The 20017-nt window shown below is 39.4% G+C and overlaps 1 protein-coding gene across 1 annotated transcript; it reads left to right on the plus strand.

The window, feature by feature from the left end:
* Nucleotides 1-206: 206 nt before the first annotated feature.
* On the plus strand, nt 207-19907 carry LOC133643543 (ADP-ribosylation factor-related protein 1). The gene is made up of 7 exons (XM_062038175.1): nt 207-534; nt 9432-9519; nt 13917-13999; nt 14291-14372; nt 18914-18984; nt 19072-19172; nt 19239-19907. The coding sequence occupies exons 1-7, from the start codon at nt 442-444 to the stop codon at nt 19324-19326; spliced, it is 606 nt and encodes a 201-aa protein (XP_061894159.1). The 5' UTR covers nt 207-441; the 3' UTR covers nt 19327-19907.
* The last annotated feature ends 110 nt before the right edge of the window (nt 19908-20017 follow it).

Genomic DNA, 20017 nt, shown 5'->3' on the forward strand with positions numbered 1-20017 from the left:
TCTCTAAATCTAAGAAAAACATGAGGTCCTTATGCCTTAGGGAGTGATTTCCACTCCAATAAAATCCTTCTACGAGCTATTAATGATGCAAATAAGATACTATGCAACACACTGTTAAAGTAAAAAAGAAGCTGGATCTGGGAAATGAAGTTTTTTTGTCAGTTAAAAGCCATATGCGTAGAGCTTGTAAACTTCATTTCCCACAATTCCTGCAATCCGGCTTCCTGTTTACGTCGCACCACAGCCATTTTCGAAGTAGCAGTCGACATTTTTACTTGGATTTACCTCTTCAGATTTTTCAAGCTACACGTAATAATGAAATTATTTAATCAAACAATGGAAGTACATTGCTATGACTATCGATTGTCAGCGTTAAATCTCAACTAAACGAGAAAAATCTCAATAGTTTGACGTATTCAGGAGTTAACATTGTTTGTCGCCATGTACACTTTACTATCAGGCTTGTATAAATACATGTTTCAAAAGGATGAATATTGCATTTTAATACTTGGACTGGATAACGCTGGCAAGACGGTGAGTTCACAGACTTTTATTTTCATTTGTTCACAATTGTTATATTGAGGCCTGTAACTCCTTGAAATACAATGAATTGTTAGTTGTTTTTAACCGGCTGTATTCTATTCAAGCTTGCAGGCTGTATACATACGTATTTTTTTTTATTATTAATTGTACATCATCTTGCTAAATGCTGAAATGATCTTATTTTTTCCAACATTTCATGATTGTCTACAAATACACTATTTTGCCAAAAGTATTTGGCCCCCTGCCTTGACTCTCATATGAATTTGAAGTGTCATCCCATTCCTAACCCATAGGATTCAATATGATGTCGGTCCACCTTTTGCGGCTGAGGAAGCTCTTTTGTCCAAAATGTTTTGGTATCCTGGAGCATTCAAAGTTCCTTTCACTGGAACTAAGGGGACGGCGTGGCGAAGTTGGTAGAGTGACCGTGCCAGCAATCGGAAGGTTGCTGGTTACTGGGGTTCAATCCCCACCTTCTACCATCCTAGTCACGTCCGTTGTGTCCTTGTGCAAGACACTTCACCCTTGCTCCTGATGGCTGCTGGTTAGCGCCTTGCATGGCAGCTCCCGCCATTAGTGTGTGAATGTGTGTGTGAATGGGTGAATGTGGAAATACTGTCAAAGCGCTTTGAGTACCTTGAAGGTAGAAAAGCGCTATACAAGTATAACCCATTTATCATTTAAGCCTAACTCCTGACAAACAACCCCACACAATAATTCCTCCTCCACCAAATTTCACACTCTGCACAATGCAGTCCGAAATGTACCGTTTATCCTAGCAACCTCCAAACCCAGACTCGTCCCATCAGATTGCCAGATGGAAGAACGTCTCTCCACTGCTCTAGAGTCCAGTGGCGACGTGCTTTACACCACTGCATCCGACACTTTGCATTGGACTTGGTGATGTATGACTTGACTTTGACTTGACTTTATTAATTCATGCTTACAGTGGAGCCAGGGCCCCACTGAAAAAACAGCTGAACTTTACAATGAATATCAAACAAACAAACAAAAATTTAAAAATAAAAAGAACCGACAGTATTTTATATTAAAAAAAAAATTCAGGGCAACAGCAGCATGGAAACTATTAACATTCTGGTATATGACTGTATTACTTATTTAATTAGTTAGTGTCATTATACAGCTTAATTGCATTATGCAGGGTAGAGTTTTTAAGTCTCTTTGTCTTGGCTTTGGGCTCGGGTTCAGCCAGCTTATGTTGGTTCCTCAATGTCCTAGCAGTGCGGCTGCCTCGTGTCGGAGGCAGCAGGTCATGCAGAGGGTGTTGCTCATCATGCATATCCCTGACCAGCTTCACTGCAGCCTCCTCTCTCCGGGTCTGGAGTGATGGTAGGGGTTGTGAGATGTTTCCAGCTCTCCTCGTAATGATTTTACAGGCACGTTTCTGGACTCGCTCTAGCTCTGCCTGTTGTTTTTTGGAGCAGCCCACTAAGAGCACTGAGCTATATTCCAGACACGGCCTGATGAGAGTGGTGTAAATGGTAACAAGGTCGTCTGCAGGTAGTCCATGTCTCGCCATGACTGTGGGGTAGTGCAGCCGCTTGGAGGCGGTTTTTATTGCCTTCTCGACGTGCACATCTCCAGTCAGGTTTTGATCAAGGTGGTAAACCAGGTACTTTGTTGTTTCCACGACAGGGACCTCCTGTCCCCCAACATCAGTGCAGGAGGTTGTGATGGATTTCGGGCAAAACATATCCGGAGTTCTACCGACTTCTTCCCATTGAGTATCATTTTCTTATTTCCTGCCCGTTCGTCCAGCCTTTGTGCCTCCTGGCACATCGTTGTGTCTGACATGATGTTGGATATGGGGATCGCTCTCGATAGCCCGATGTCGTCTGCATATCCGACATCAAGGGTGTCCTCAAACACAGCATCCTGGGTGGCCATGTAAAGGAGGAAGACATATGGGGAGACAACACCCCCTTGTGGCACCCCAGATGTAACTTCAATCCAGGGGCTGTGAGCTCCATTTGCCACCACTCTCTGTCTCCTTCCTGAGATGTAACTATGTAGCCAGGCTGTCAGATATGGGCACAGTCCTAGGTCCGGTATGTTTTGCATCAGGATCCCATGGTCAATTACATCAAAAGCTCTCGACATATCTGCCAACAGTACTCTCACCATCGCTGGTTTGGAGTCGGTTTCTGTAAGCCAGGTGTGCATTGCCCTGACTAGAGCCGTTGTAGTACTGTGCTTAGGCAGATATGCATATTGATTTTTACACACGTCAAGCACGGTTGGCATAAGCTTTTTCAACACAAAACGTTCTATTGTTTTCCCCACACAAGAAATTAGTGAGATAGGACGCCAGTCTGAGATTGAGCCAGGGTCTTGGCCTTTGGGTATGGGACAGACATTTGACTCTTTCCATACATCGGGGACACACCCCTGTTGGAAAGAGCAGTTGGCCAGATGTGTGATGACCGGTGCCAGGTCCTCTGCATGTTCTTTCAGCAGCCAGGTGGGAATGCCATCCGGCCCACTTGCTTTCTGGGGGTCCAGCCGAGTGAGGACTAGCTTCATCTCACCTATGCTACAGATGTCACTTGGTGTAGCTCTTGGTAGGGGATAAACACAATAGGGCGTTGCTTTAGTCCACGACTCCGCAAATAAGTTGTTCAGGGCTTCTGCAGCTTTGTCCTCTTCAACTTCTTGTATTTTGATTGTTCCATCAGTTGATGATTTAGCGCGTCCTAGTCCTTTATTTATATAGTCCCACCACTCCTTGGGGTTCTTTTTCTTTAGGTTTTGCATTTCATTTTTATAATATCTAGCGTATAAGTCTTTGGACGGAGTTTCTGATTCCTCTCCATTTTCCCACTTTCCCCCATTTATTGTGGGCTTTTGTCTTTTCTTTATAGCCTGTTTTATTTTCTCTGTCATCCATGGTTTGTCCGCATTTGTAATTTTTTTCAGTCGCACAGGCATGCATATGTCCATTGCTGTCTGGATATAGTTGTTAAAACTTGCTGCTTTGGCTTAGGCAGTATGGCTTAGATGCAGCTGCTCGGCCATGGAAACCCATTCCATGAAGCTCTGCGTATGGTACGTGGGCTAATTGGAAGGTCACATGAAGTTTGGAACTCTGTAGCAACTGCTGCAGAAAGTCGGCGACCTCTTTGCACTATGCACTTCAGCATGCGCTGACCCCCCCTCTGTCAGTTTACATGTCCTACCACTTGGTGGCTGAGTTGCTGTTGTTCCCAAACTCTTCCATTTTCTTATAATAAAGCCGACAGTTGACTTTGGAATATTTAGGAGCGAGGACATTTCACGACAGGATTTGTTGTAGGGCTGGGCAATATGGCTTTTTTTTAAATATCTCAATATTTTTAAGCCATGTCACGATACACGATATGTATCTCAATATTTTGCCTTAGCCTTGAATGAACACTTGATGCATATAATCACAGCAGTATGATGATTCTATGTGTCTACATTAAAACATTCTTGTTCATACTGCATTAATATATGCTCATTTTAAACTTTCATGCAGAGAGGGAAATCACAACTAAGTCAATTGACCAAAACTGTATTTATTAAACAGTTATTAAGCAGTGGCACAAACATTCATGTCATTTCAAAACAGAACGTGCAAGATTGTCAGAGACATTTTAAAACAAGCTATAAGTGCACTTTTGTGCATGATGTCACTAAGATGACATATCAAAACAACACTAAATTAAAGGCCTACTGAAATGAATTTTTTTTATTTAAACGGGGATAGCAGATCTATTCTATGTGTCATACTTGATCATTTCGCGATATTGCCATATTTTTGCTGAAAGGATTTAGTATAGAACAACGACGATAAAGATTGCAACTTTTGGTATCTGATAAAAAAAAGGCTTGCACCTACCGGAAGTAGCGTGACGTAGTCAGTTGAACATATACGCAAAGTTCCCTATTGTTTACAATGATGGCCGCATGAAGTGAGAGAGATTCGGACCGAGAAAGCGACAATTTCCCCATTAATTTGAGCGAGGATGAAAGATTTGTGGATGAGTAAAGTGCAAGTGAAGGACTAGTGGGGAGTTGAAGCTATTCAGATAGGGAAGATGCTGTGAGAGCCGGGGGTGACCTGATATTCAGCTGGGAATGACTACAACAGTAAATAAACACAAGACATATATATACTCTATTAGCCACAACACAACCAGGCTTATATTTAATATGCCACAAATTAATCCTGCATAAAAACACCTGTGTGTTTGTTATGCTAGCTCCTAGCTCCTCTGCTAGCTCCTAGCTCCATAGAACACGCCAATACAATTCAAACACCTGATCAACACACACAATCACTCAGCCCAAAAGACCGTTTACCTAACCCAAGGTTCATAAAGCTTATATATTTTTTTAAAAGTTACGTATGTGACGCGCACATACGGTCAAGTTATCGAATGTTTAGCAGCCAAGGCTGCATACTCACGGTACCTGATATTCAGCTGGGAATGACTACAACAGTAAATAAACACAAGACATATATATACTCTATTAGCCACAACACAACCAGGCTTATATTTAATATGCCACAAATTAATCCTACATAAAAACACCTGCGTGTTTGTTATGCTAGCTCCTAGCTCCTCTGCTAGCTCCTAGCTCCATAGAACACGCCAATACAATTCAAACACCTGATCAACACACACAATCACTCAGCCCAAAAGACCGTTTACCTAACCCAAGGTTCATAAAGCTTTTATATTTTTAAAAAGTTACGTACGTGACGCGCACATACGGTCAAGTTATCGAATGTTTAGCAGCCAAGGCTGCATACTCACGGTACCTGATATTCAGCTGGGAATGACTACAACAGTAAATAAACACAAGACATATATATACTCTATTAGCCACAACACAACCAGGCTTATATTTAATATGCCACAAATTAATCCTGCATAATAACACCTGCGTGTTTGTTATGCTAGCTCCTAGCTCCTCTGCTAGCTCCTAGCTCCATAGAACACGCCAATACAATTCAAACACATGATCAACACACACAATCACTCAGCCCAAAAGACCGTTCACCTAACCCAAGGTTCATAAAGCTTATATATTTTAAAAAAGTTACGTACATACGCAAAAAAAAGCCAAAGCTGCATACTCACAGTAGCACGTCTGCGTCTTTGTCATCCAAATCAAAGTAATCCTGGTAAGAGTCTGTGTTGTCCCAGTTCTCTACAGGCGTCTGTGTATCCAAGTCAAATGTCCTCCTGGTTAGAGTCTCTGTTATCCGAGTTCTTCCATCTTGACTGCATCTTTCGGGAATGTAAACAAAGAAGCGCCGGCTGTGTACTGTTGTGGCTGACTACGTTCGAAAAATACGTCCATTTCGCACCGACAACTTTCTTCTTTGCTTGCTCAGCTTCCTTCTTCATAATGCAATGAACATGATTGAAACAGATTCACGAACACAGATGTCCAGAATACTGTGGAATTATGAAATGAAAACAGAACTTTTTCGTATTGGCTTCAATGTGGAAGGCATACCCGTGTTCGCCGGGCCACGTCACGCGCATACGTCATCCTCAGAGGCGTTTCGAACCGGAAGTTTAGCGGCAAATTTAAAATGTCACTTTATAAGTTAACCCGGCCGTATTGGCATGTGTTATGATGTTAAGATTTCATCATTGATATATAAACTATCAGACTGCGTGGTCGGTAGTAGTGGGTTTCAGTAGGCCTTTAAAGTGCACTTTTTGTACAGAACTTCACTACAATAGTTTAAAACAAATAAAGTGCACTTTTGTGCATGATGTCACACAAGATATTTCAATAAGTGTCAAATAAAAATGAGCTGCATAATAGGAAATCAAATAGTGTATGTCCTTCGCTATGTGGTAGGCTACTGCGGACGTTATCTCCTTCTGTTGTTGACTATTTTTTTCATACGGTGTTGATGTGGAAATGGTTGCCTCTGCATTTTGTTGGTGTGGCACCAAACGGAGATGTTGACATGCGGAGTTTGAAACACTCTTCATTCTCTAGCGGGTGACTTTTCAAATGATGCTGCACATGAGCAGTGCTGCTACTTTTTGTAGCAACGCTTTTGCCCCACAGTTGACAAATTACGGTTGTCTGTTCGACTATTCCCACTTGAAGCCAAACCACCGCCAGACGATGGACCTCCTGCTGTTTTTCTTGGGAATTAATTATTTCTTCATTTGTTACCAGATTCGCACCTTCTTTCTCTCGTATTACCACTCGCACCACAGCTAACGTTACCCATGCCGCTACCTCTCTGCTCCGCGAGGGCGTATACCAGGGGTGTCCAAAGTGCGGCCCGCAGCAAATCATTTACCGGCCCGCCACACATTGTTTAAATGCTATTGCAAAAATAAAAAATAAAATGTTGCAATGTTGACACAAAGCTGCCATGCAGGCTGTTTTTTTTCTTTTGTCTATCTTTATTTTTCTTTTTTTGGCCATTGCTAAAAAAAAAAAACCAAAAAAACAATGTTATAATGAATTATTGACCTACTCTAGGCTCCAATTACTTCAAATATTTCACTTTAAAATGTTTTATGTGGAAAATATTGCATATATTGTGTGGTTGCCATATAAATACATCAATGTTTTTTTTGACAAAAGAGCATAAAACAAAAAAAATAATAGTTCAAACGTAAAATGGACAGATATATCTGAAGTTGATCTCGTAACTTAAGTGTTGAAAGTTAAAAAAAAAAAGTAATATAAATGTATCACTTTATGGGTGGGAGACCTTGTGGATCCCAACAATATTTAGTGGGATTTTATTTATATTTTCTCTGTGATTGCTCAAAAATAATAATGAATTAAAATCAACGGTGTCCTGCATTATTGATCTTTTAGGGCTCTAATTACTAAATACTGCATATTTCAGTTTTACTATTAAAAATAAAAAAAAGTTGTCTTTTTTTACTTTATATCAACCTGAAGTTGATATAGAGATTTACTGTAAGCGTTAAATAAATAAAAATAATAATTTGACTTATTTTTAACATTTTAATGACTGAGACCCTTTTTGGTCCCCGGGAGCCCTAAAGGTATAAAAACAAAATCCATATATTTTGTTATGGTTTGAAAATGAAAAATATCAAAATGGCCCCCGCATGCTTTCATTTTGCGGCCCTCAGTGGGAAAAGTTTGGACACCCCTGGCGTATACGTATGTGACGTATGTAAGAAGGTGCGCTTGTTTTATGTCTCTGTGAGAAGGAGAGACAAGAAAGAGTGGGAAAAGCCTGTAGTGTAATGCCCGCAGCTAAAAGCAACTGTGTGACAACGTATACTCGAATATCACGATATAGTCATTTTCTATATCGCACAGAGACAAACCCGCGATATATCGAGCACATCGATATATCGCCCAGCCCTAACTTGTTGCACAGGTGGCATCCTATGACAGTTCCACGCTGGAAATCACTGAGCTCCTGAGAGCGGCCCATTCTTTCACAAATGTTTGTAGAAACAGTCTCCATGCCTAAGTGCTTGATTTTATACACCTGTGGCCGGGCCAAGTAATTAGGACACCTGATTCTGATCATTTGGATGGGTGGCCAAATACTTTTGGCAATATAGTGTATGTAGTATTGTGTAATGTGTGTTACACAAACTACTGTAAACACCATGGTAGTCAGTGAGATTACAGAAACAAGTCCAGAAAAAGAGGATTTGGAAAGGGTAAGAAAAAAAATATGACTGTCTTTTCTCATTTTTGAAAACTTTTATGGTATATCTTAAAATGTGGGTATACTGCACAGTCTTTAAAGTATACAGTGTCTTGTAAGGTGCATGTACTGCATGCACAATCTTTAAAATATATAGTATGTCTGGCTATACTGCACAATCTTTCAAATATTTAGTATATCTTTAAAATATGTAATATATCTTAAAGGTGGCTATACTGCATAGCTGTACATTCTGTACACTGCTGCTGGAATTTTAATTTTCCTGAGGGAACTCTCCTGACGGAATCAATAAAGTACTATCTATCTATCTATCTAGCTCTGAATACCGGTACGTTCAACACTAAAGTGAAAATAATGTACTATTATGTATATTAGGGAATGGAATGTGAATCTTACAACAACTCACGATTAAATTCACTCTTTATTATTTTTTTTATTTTTTTTTTTATTGTTCAATCAATCAATCAAAGTTTACTTATATAGCCCTTAGCCACAAGCATCTCAAAGGGCTGCACAAGCCACAACGATGTTATTACTTATGGAGTATATTGTGAATAAATTGAGAACAGGAGGTGAGCAAAAGTTTTAGCAACTGCTATGTAAAGGAAAAGGGGTAGGATTAAATAAGCTCTGCTTCTTTCTACTCCTTTTCGAACATGTTGAATAGAGAAACTGGAAATTGTGATGTATCATGTTGTATGCATGCATGTTTGAAATAAACACAAACTCAACTCAACTCAAAAATTTGATTCAGATTCTTGGGGTGACAATTTGATTCATAATCGATTCAAACAATTCTCGCTGTTTTTATTTGTTATACAAATGATAGTAAAATCTTTTCAAAACAGGATAAAGGTTATAAAGCTCATATTGGCTGCTGATGTGTGACGTATACGTGCAGTATGCACGGTGATGATCTAAAAAACTTTTTCCGAAAACTATTTTTTTAAAACGTGTTCTTAAAAATCATAAATCAGTCCAAAATCGTAATATATAGGAATGGTGATTCTGATGTACCGGTTATGATATTTGTTCTGGCACCTTTAATGTATTTTGTAAATACAACGTGTATAATTTTGTTTTAATTTACAAAATGCCTCACAGTATTGTAATGCGTAAATAAGTCAGTTGGTGTCATATCTATAAAATATATAATACATTTTAAATAAATCATGTGCATTTTGTACATATCTTGCAGACTTTTCTGGAACAAACCAAAACAAAGTTCAGCAGGAACTACAAGGGGATGAATTTGTCCAAGATCACCACCACAGTTGGACTGAACAGTAAGTGTCTTTTTACATTTCATATACATGTTATATTATATATGGGTGGAATAGCTCACAAAATCCATGGTTTGGATCTTATCACGGTTTTGTAAGACGGTTTTCAGTTGGGTTCAGAACACCATACGTACCAATAATACAACATTACAGGTATATATTTAGTATGATATAAAATAGGGCTGAGCGATATGGACGAAAAAGTATATCTCGATATATATTTACTTAAACTCGATATTCAATATATATCTCAATATATTTTCTGGTGAATGTATACATATAAAGATATTCATTTTTGAGCGAGATTCACTGAAATTGAAGTGAATGACAACTGTACTGTAAACAGTCAGTGGTACTTTTATTAACCCAGTTAGTCAAGATGGGTATTAACAGCACATAAATTAAACAGTTTAAAGTAGCACAAAATTACATAACATAAATAAAATGATCTATCTATGATCTTCCTCACTTCGGCATACATTTTTGGCAGCATTTCTCGTGCGAAATATGCTCGGCTTGGCAACTCGAGAACAGTTTTGATTTTGCCTTACATGGTAAACAACTCAAATTAATATTTTATCCAGAAGCAGACATTTGTCCAAATGTGGCCAAGTAGACACATTGTGGGTTTCCTGGATGTTGTCTTCATCGCTAAAAGAAAAATCTAAAGAAGAGAATCCCTTTGCCATCTTCCACTAGTTTTTTTAATATATAAATCGCCCGCTTGAGTATTTCCTCTTCTCTTCTATGACTCTCTCGTTGTCATTTGGGATGTCTTTTGTGATTTCCCTTCCTGGTTCCATGACCCGCCCTATCTTGCCTCTGATTGGCCTTATCTCAACCAATCGTAACTCATAGTAAACAACCAACCAATCATGGATGTTCTTATACGTGCAAGCACCTCTTGGAAGGAGGAAGGGGAGGGGTTTAGTAGCCCATGAGAGGGAGTGGAGAGCGGGGGAGAACAAGGAACACAACAAATAGGCAATGTTTTTAATAAGCGATCATTTTAACATAATAAATAAAATCGATTTTACGATATTTTCTTAATTCATATCTTGTTTAAAAATACATCAATATATCCTACAAACTCTATATATCGCCCAGCCCTAATATAAATTATGATATGATATACAGTACAGTGTAAAAGGTCTGTAATCATTCAATAATCTTGAAAATTGGAAGTACCAGTATCAGCATTGGTCAAACACAGGGGTCGGCATCCCACGGCTCTAGCGCCGTTTTAATTGCTCCCTGGAGCTTTTTCAAAAATGTATAAAAATGGAAAACGCTGGGGAAGGAATATATATATTATTTGTTTTAATATGGTTAGTACAGGAGAACAAACATGACACAAACCTTTTTAATGTTTTCCAATGCTGTAAAATTGTGCAGAATAAATATTCAATTTCAACATTTCCATCAACAAAGATCTGCGCCAGCCTGCGATACGTTTCTTTTAGCACGGCGTAGTGCCAGGCAGGTGGCTGTTGCAAACAAAGCAAATACCTGTGCGAGCAGATATTCTCAAAAATGAATTATGAACCGTATTTTCCGGACCATAGGGCATACCGGATCATAATCCACACTGCAGATGAATGGTCTATTTTTGATCTTTTTTTTTCATATATAAGGCGCACCGGATTATAGGGCGCATTAAAGGAGTCATATTTATTTATTTATTTTGTAAATGTAAATGTCCTTGTTGTCTACATAACATGTAATGGTGGTCCTTGGTGAAAATGTTGCATAGATGATGTTTTACAGATCATCTTCAAGCCGCTTTCTGACAGTCGCTTCTGGATGACCCGTTTTGTGGGCGGTCTTATTTACATGGCTCACCTTCGGCAGCGTCTTCTTCCCATCATCTTTGTTGTACCTGTGTAGCGTGCAAGGACAGGAGTGGAATAAGTTTCAAAAGATGAAGCTTACTGTTTTAATGACATTCTGACTTGACTTAAATCAATAACGGAGGAGCATCTCCTCATTCGGAAATGTGTCCCGTGAAAAAACGTCCGACTGGAACTCTAATAACTAAAGTTCCTTGGGTGAATAATGTAAACTCATTACACCGGTATGTTTTAGCGCTTTCATGGCGAGTTCACTGATCGATATAAGTAAGAACTTTACACTATTTTATATTACAAATGGCAACAGCGGAGGATGAATGTCCCATAACAAGAAGATAGAGAAAAAGAAGAAGCTTATCGACTATGGTGTCGGCACAAACTACAAAGGCGGAAGCGCACAATTTTTCAGGATTTATGCAGATCCCAAACAGAGATCAGCAGGTACCAGAAGGTAAGAAAAGTTGCTTTTGCATAATATTGTGAAACAAAACGGCAGATAATGTCTTACCCTATACACACACCATAATAATACTTGCATGTTGAAGCACATCAAACGGTGCAGCCTACACTTATCTCTTATCTTTGACTGCCATCTACTGGTCACACTTATCGCTACACCATGTACCAAATAAAATTGCTTCGAGGTGGGTAATAATCACAGCGAAAACAAACAATATAGTGTCTCTAAAAAGCAAAAGTATGCATGCACTTTTTGTAATACTGAGTGACTCATTCTAATTGCCAGTTGTTTTCTTGCCTGCGCATTATGCACATACCTAGGCGGAAGAAAAACTAGTTCCCACCAATCATGTTTAATTGAGACAAGACAAGTTACTTTACACTATGTTGCTGCTGGTGATACATTATCTCAAATAACTAAAGCATCATTCAGAAGTATCGATATTTTGATTTGAGAATTAATATTATAGCATAAAGATCTGGTATCGGCGGTATCGATATTTTAGTATCAATTTGCACATCACTAGTGAGCGCACGTCGCAGGAGGACCAGCTGGTCGAGGAGGACCAGCTGGTCGAGGAGGACCAGCTGGTCGAGGAGGACCAGCTGGTCGAGGAGGACCAGCCGGTAGAGGAGGTAGGCGTATTGCCTCTACATGGGTTGCCTTCATTAAAAGACGTATATATAATATAAGGCTTTTAATTTTTTGCAGCTCCAGACAGATTTGTTTTTTGTTTTTTTGTTTCAGTTTCAACATTTTGGTCTAACCAATACTACCCCTGTAACTACTTGGTATTGCATCGGTATCCAAATTTGTAGTATCGCTAAAAACTAATGTTAAGTATCCAAACAACATAGAATAAGTGCTCATTACATTTTAACAGAAGTGTAGATAGACCCATGTTACAACAGAAAGTAACCAGCTATTAACAGTACCGTAAATTAGCAAGTAGAATAATAGTTTTGATAAAATATTACAACCAGAATTTATGTAATATGTCACTGCATGTGTCAGCAGCCAAATTAGGAGCCTTTGTAACCCAATTTGAAATGGTTCTCTTATAATTTTGTATGCCACATAATATATTGTGGTATGACGTATTTTCTGGACTATAAGGCGCACTTAAAATCATTTTTTGTCCCTCAAAACTCGATAGTGCGTCTAATAACCCGGTGCGCCTAATGTACGGAATAATTCTGGTTTTGCTCACCGACCTCGAAGCAAATTTATTTGGTACATGATGTAATGATAAGTGTGACCAGTAGATGGTAGTCAAACATAAGAGATACGTGGTAAGAGGTATGATGGCAATATGACTCAAATAAACAACACCAACATTTATATGTTCCATTGAAAATATAGAACATTACACACGGCGCTCAAAAATCTATCAAAATGTTTTAGTACGACTTCGGTAAGCTATGAAGCCGCTCCACTTGGTGGATTGTCGGCGCATTAAACATACAAGTATTATCATGGCGTGTGTGTATAAAGTAAGACATATTATCTGGCGTTTTGTTTCGCAATATTATGCAAAAGCAACTTTTCTTACCTTCTGGTACCTGCTGATCTGTATTTGGGATCTTCATAAATCCTGAACAATTATTTTTCTCTATCTTCTTGTTATGGGACATTCATCCTGCGCTGTTGCCATTTCTAATATAAAGTAGTGTAAAGTTCTTACTTAGATGTGTCAGTAAACTCGCCATGAAAGCGCTAAAACATACCGTTGTAGTGAATTTACATTATTCACCCAAGGAACTTTAGTTATTAGAGAGTTTTGGTCGGACGTTTTTTCATCGGACACATTTCCAGCCTTTTTGTTGTTTCCAGATGAGGAGATGCTGCTCCGTTATTGATTTAGGTAAAATCTGAATGTCATTAAAACAGTTGGCTCCAGCATTTGACACTTCTTGCACGCTACAACAAAGATGACGGGGAGAAGACGCTGCCGTAAATAAGACCGCCCACAATCTCTTTACCGTGAATCTACTTTATGTATTTGTGTGTATTAACATATCTGTGTTTGTTTCCACGTTTGTAATGTTTGCATATTTTTCTAATGACTTCTTTGGTAATGTTTTGTCCAGTCGGTACGATTGATGTGGGTAAAGCTCGTCTCATGTTCTGGGATCTGGGAGGCCAAGAAGAACTTCAGTCTCTGTGGGACAAAGTAAGTATCTTTTAAGTATTACTGCTGGTTATTGTGTTTGTAACATATGCTCATTGTTTTTCCATGTTTCTTCATGCTTTAGAGTGCTTTTGTAGTACTTTATAATAATACTATATATACATATATAGATATGGTCAGTTATTCACAACAACTACTACCTTGCATGATTGAACATGTCGTAATACTCTGTTGTGTCTTGAAGTGATGGTGTACCTCAATGACTTGAGTACAGTGTTGTATTTTTCTAGTACTTGATGGCATAATTACCACTTGTGACATATTGCTTTGTAGTACTATGCAGAGTCACATGGAGTCATCTATGTCATCGACTCCACCGATGAAGAACGTCTCTCTGAATCGAAGGAAGCCTTTGGTGAGAACAACTACTCTCAGTACTATTTTTACATGTGTTGTTACTAGGATTGTAACGGTATGAAAATCTCACGGTACAATATTATCACGGTATTAAGCCCACGGTACGACGATATTGTGGTATATGTCCAAAGAAAACCCACTTAAAAATTCCAGAGAGAGTAAAATGAAGTGCCAGGAATGTTCAGGATAAACACACTGACTGTAATTCAACACAAACATAATGCTAAAATGTTATAATCTTACTATATATTTGTACAAAAAATGGTCTATCCACTGTTTCAAGCAAATGTAAAAAAAAAACTTACAGTTGAGTGCATTTAATGTGACAATGTAAGTGGTGGAAAATGAATGATGTATTAAGGATTTATCAGGTAGCTTTTCCATTTACTCCTATTTTTCCGCGATGTACAATTTTTTTGGGTTATTTCCCTCTGTGCGGTGCTACGTTACTGGCTGGCTAGCTGTGTTGCCTTGGAAAGGCTTGAGACGAAAGTGGTGCACTTTGCTTTGCCGAACGCAGACTTTCTTACCTCCGCCAAAGAGGTTATGTAACCGCGAGGGTTTTGTTTGTCTGTTAGCAACATAACTCAGTTAGTTATGGATGGATTTTAATGATTTTTTTTAGGAACAACCAAAAAAAAACAATTCCTCTCATCTTACAAACACGCTTCACTTCCTGCTTACGGCGTTCAATGCCCCCACCTTTTCCACCCCACACTGCGCAGAGGGTTATGGGAGATGTAGTTTATTTTCAGAGCCGGCCAACGCTAAAGCGCAAAAAAAAAAAAAAACTACACACCAAGCTTTGGTTTGGTCATGCGTCACATCATTATTGTAAAGACTTTGAAACTGCAATACTGCGTTATCTACAATACCGTCACACTACTAATTGTTACACGACTTACCGTCATGCGTCACATCATTATTGTAAAGACTTTGAAAACGCAATACTGCGTTATCTACAATACTGTCACACTACTAATTGTTACGTGACTTAATCGTAGTATGACATGCAGATGAGAGTTTCTATTTTCATTGTGTTGTTAATTTGTTGACTTGGTAAAGTGTATCGTTGTGTCAAGTAAAGTGTATAGTACTGCATTAGTCTTCCCTCGCCACATTGTGCTTCAAATATTGCAGCTTTACTACGTCATAATTTTTTTTAAAGAATATCTTTGGCCTAAATTATGTGGTAAATTATGTCTTATTGATGGCTTTTATGTATTACAGTTCAGTATTTGTCTTATTTGTTATTATTATGTCCGATAAATATAGTCACAAAGCGGGATTTCCATTTCCGGGTTAAGTGTGAACAATGCTAACTAACAACAACACGGCAGCTAATCTTGGCGCTGTTTTCAGTGCAATAATCAAGTTGACCAACTTTTGGCAAAAAAACTTTTTGATGCATCTCATCTTCAACTCCTGCCTCATCAGTCACATATCTCCACATTCGTAAGCCTTTGTTAGTTAGACATAGCAGTACTGGGGTGCCACCCAATGCTAACAAGATTCCTATCAACAGCTGGCTGGGCAATGCGAAGTGGAGATGAACTCTGCTGATGCACTTCATATTCATGATCATCAGCTCCACATAACATTGCTGAGACTTTGTCGTGAGCGATTTGAAATAACGCAGAACACGTAAAGCTAACAATACGGAGTGCTAACAACATGGCTTAAGTTTGTAACTGTGACTGTCAAGTTGACCAAGTTTTGGCAGAACAACTTAAGCCTGTGGTTGAAAGCCCAGTTCTAATTTAGTGAAACTACCCAGGTTTTTTCTCGTATTAGTCATGTTCTAGTGGCCGGGTGACGACCATAGCAATATCCTCCAGGCTACCAGTGAGTACTGTAATCTACAGTAGAACACACTCAAGGCAACTACCGCATTTTTCCGAGTACAAGTCGCTCCGGAGTATAAGTCGCACCGGCCGAAAATGCATTAAAAAACATATATAAGTCGCACTGGAGTATAAGTCACATTTTTGGGGGACATTTATTTGATAAAACCCAACACCAAGAATAGACATTTGAAAGGCAATTTCAAATAAATAAAGAATAGTGAACAACAGGCTGAATAAGTGTACGTTATATGACGCATAAATAACCAACTGAGAACGTGCCTGGTATGTTAACGTAATATATTATGGTAAAAGTCATTCAAATAACTATAACATATAGAACATGCTATACGTTTACCTAACAATCTGTCACTCCTAATCGCTAAATCCCATGAAATCTTATGATGAGCTAAATAATATTATTTGATATTTTACGGTAATGTGTTAATAATTACACTCATAAGTCGCTCCTGAGTATAAGACGCACCCCCCGGCCAAACTATGAAAAAAAACTGCGACTTATAGTCCGAAAAATACGGTATACTGGGTAAAATGAGTGTAAAGGTGACTATATGGCTGTTATTTCATAGTTAAGGGGCTCTAATTATCAGGGTATTTGCGGGTCTTAAAATGTCTTAAATCCAATAATTGGAATTAAATGTCTTAAATTCTGTCAGAACTTAAAAATATATTAATGTTACGTTTAAAACAAATGCTGAAACTTTGGTATCGCTTTTAAATGTTGAAATTTTTTACACTTTAGGACATTGGGCATGAAGGCTTTCGAATTCAATGGAAAATCTGAAAAATGTGATATTTGGTGTTTTCAATAAGGAGATGTGAAATGTGAAAGAGCAGGTAATAAATTCATATACTGTATAAAAGTTACAATTAATTCGCGGCTTCTGATTTCCCTTCATATCTTTGTACTTGTTTGTCAGTATGGATGTGAAAGGGTCTTAAATTGTATTCATGGCGGTCTTTAAAAAAGTCTTAAATTTGACTTGTTGAAACCTGCAGAGAATTTCATATTAAAAATTATATTCAGAAGGTTGTAAACATTTTGTATGCTTTAACTATTAGAATATTCCATTTATCAACAATAATGCCCCCCAAACCTCAACCCCCCACAACAGACAGTCTTTCATCTTCTAAGGCAGTGCTTCTCAAATATTTTCTGTAAGGCCCCGCCTTAGGTAGAAGAAAATATTTTGCGCGCCCCCCCCCCAACTCTCCACCTATAATTTGTCTATAAAATTAGAGTTTACTATACCTCTGCAGACCATTTTAAGCTTATTAACATTAATAAAAACAACACATCGTTCTTTCCTCGTCTCCCAACACGCTGTTTGTGATTGACAGCTATGAACACCAATCATTGCATTCCGCCGTCAAAATCGTGGGCCCCTGGGCTTCAGCCCAGGTAAGCCCATGCATTAAGGTGGCCTTGATGGTCACGCCTGGAACCAATTGGCCACGATAAATGTGGGACGACTAAGTCATGTTTGATATGTTTAAAGGTGAGTACTTGACGGCCGCAACCACTTCATGGCTTCACAATATTTATGGAGTACAAAACTATCCATCCATCCATCCATTTTCTACCGCTTATTCCCTCCGGGGTCGCGGGTTGCGCTGGAGGCTATTTCAGCTACAATCGAGCGGAAGGCGGGGTACACCCTGGACAGGTCGCCACCTCATCACAGGGCCAACACAGATAGACAGACAACATTCACACTCACATTCACACACTAGGGCCAATTTAGTGTTGCCAATCAACCTATCTCCATGTGCATGTCTTTGGAGGTGGGAGGAAGCTGGAGTACCCGGAGGGAACCCACGCAGTCACGGGGAGAACATGCAAACTCCACACAGAAAGATCCCGAGCCCAGGATTGAACTCAGGACCTTCGTATTGTGAGGCAGATGCACTAACCCCTCTTCCACCGTGCTGCCAGTAGTACAAAAGTAGACGTTGAGTAATCACTCGACATACTTCGCGGACAATAACTGATAAACTGCATTCGCTGTTTTCCGTTGTCTTCCCTCGTACACGGCAGTCCGCATTCTCGTTGTCTCCCCTTCGACAAATGGACAAAGTTTTTCGCTAAGTAGAATCACAGCTGACCTGGACATTTGAAAGTTCTCTTGCCGTTCCACTGGCACAACACACTCGTTGACAAACATATCCCATTCTTCCAGGCTTTATCCAAAACCGTCGCTGAACTTTGCTATGTTGCCGTCTGAGATGTGTTGTATCCCAAATAGCTGCAATCGTGCGTTTCCTTCTCTTAAGGCTTTCATGTGTGATTTCCACAAGCGCCTGTACATGTAGAAGGAGAAACACGTGCATGTCTGGATGACTCGCCCCCATCTTTTCAGTGGTTCCCTCCGAGTTACGAAACCGCTTCTTATGAAGCTGGCTGTGGCGTGTTCTTTCTGGCGACACTTCCTCTCCGAAGTCAGTTTGTAAACGACCGATGAGTCCATACAAAGCTAAGAGCCGGAGATTCAAGAAATACACGGCGCACTTACCCGTGTAAAAAATTATCTAAGGGGGGAACCTTAAACGATGGGTTAGTGTGGCTGACACGGGGCTTAGGCTAAATAATTATTCGTTTAAGGAGTTATCCAGCTTAATGTAGACAGGGCCTTACGTCTGACAGTATTGATTCAATGTGTTCTCATCATCTCAGAGAAAATGATCAGCAGTGAGGTTCTAGAAGGTGTTCCTCTCCTGGTTCTGGCCAACAAGCAAGACGTAGCGGTACTGTGGCAATATTTAAAGTACTCTTTTTGTCTGATGGTGTAGTACTTTTACTCCAGCTTGTCATGTTTGCTGTCCTTCTACCAGAACTGTTTGTCAGTGTCCGACATTAAAACCTCCTTCAGTGACTGTGCGCCTAAGATTGGCAAGCGAGATTGTCTGGTGCAGCCATGTACGGCCCTCACAGGGTAAGTGTTTGACTGCCGGAACAATGCTGGTGTGGTAGGATGCTCTTCAAAGTTGATGTTTTGTAGGGACGGAGTGAACGAGGGCATTGAATGGATGGTCAAGTGTGTTATTAGAAACATCCACCGACCGCCTAGACAGAAGGACATCACATAGACGGACCCTCTCGGCGTTCGGGACATTCTTCTCAAGAAGTTGACATTTAAAGAACTTGTAGTCCGCTACTCTGGTCCAGGCCAAAAACATACTTGGTGGTCGGTTCAGCCTGATTTGCCTTCACACTTTTTGTCAGCGGACCAAATAATGCCCAGTTATCGATATGCAAAAAGTTGCATCTTGATTGGACAGTGTTTGTAAGATGTAAATTGTCTTAAACAACATGGCGTACTCCAGGTCACAAACACTCGTAGGACATTCCTTTCTATGCCAGAAAGAGATCCATCACCCACCCTGTTTGGTCCTGGACTGCATTCACACTTGACCAAACCGTACCAGCTCAGCAAACAGACTTTATTTTTTTTTTTAAATGAACTGAAAATGTGACATTTGAGCACACCCTGTCCTTCTGTCTGAATCATTTTTACAAAACATCTCTGACTTCTTCCAGATTTGAACGAAGTCATGTGTTTTGCTACTAATCATTGTTATTGATGCATCATTTTAAAATAGTGTACATTATATATTGTGCTTCAGCCCCTGCAAGCTGTAAATAAAATGTACAGTGGTTGTCGACATGACTATTGGTGTCAATCATGTATGAAAAATGTACATCAATCACTCAGCATGATGTCATGTTAGTACTGGAAATCACATTCTTCACCACTGAACAAACCTAACGTTTTGTCTC

Source organism: Entelurus aequoreus, linkage group LG26, assembly GCF_033978785.1.
Source record: "Entelurus aequoreus isolate RoL-2023_Sb linkage group LG26, RoL_Eaeq_v1.1, whole genome shotgun sequence".
Taxonomy (NCBI): Eukaryota; Metazoa; Chordata; class Actinopteri; order Syngnathiformes; family Syngnathidae; genus Entelurus; species Entelurus aequoreus.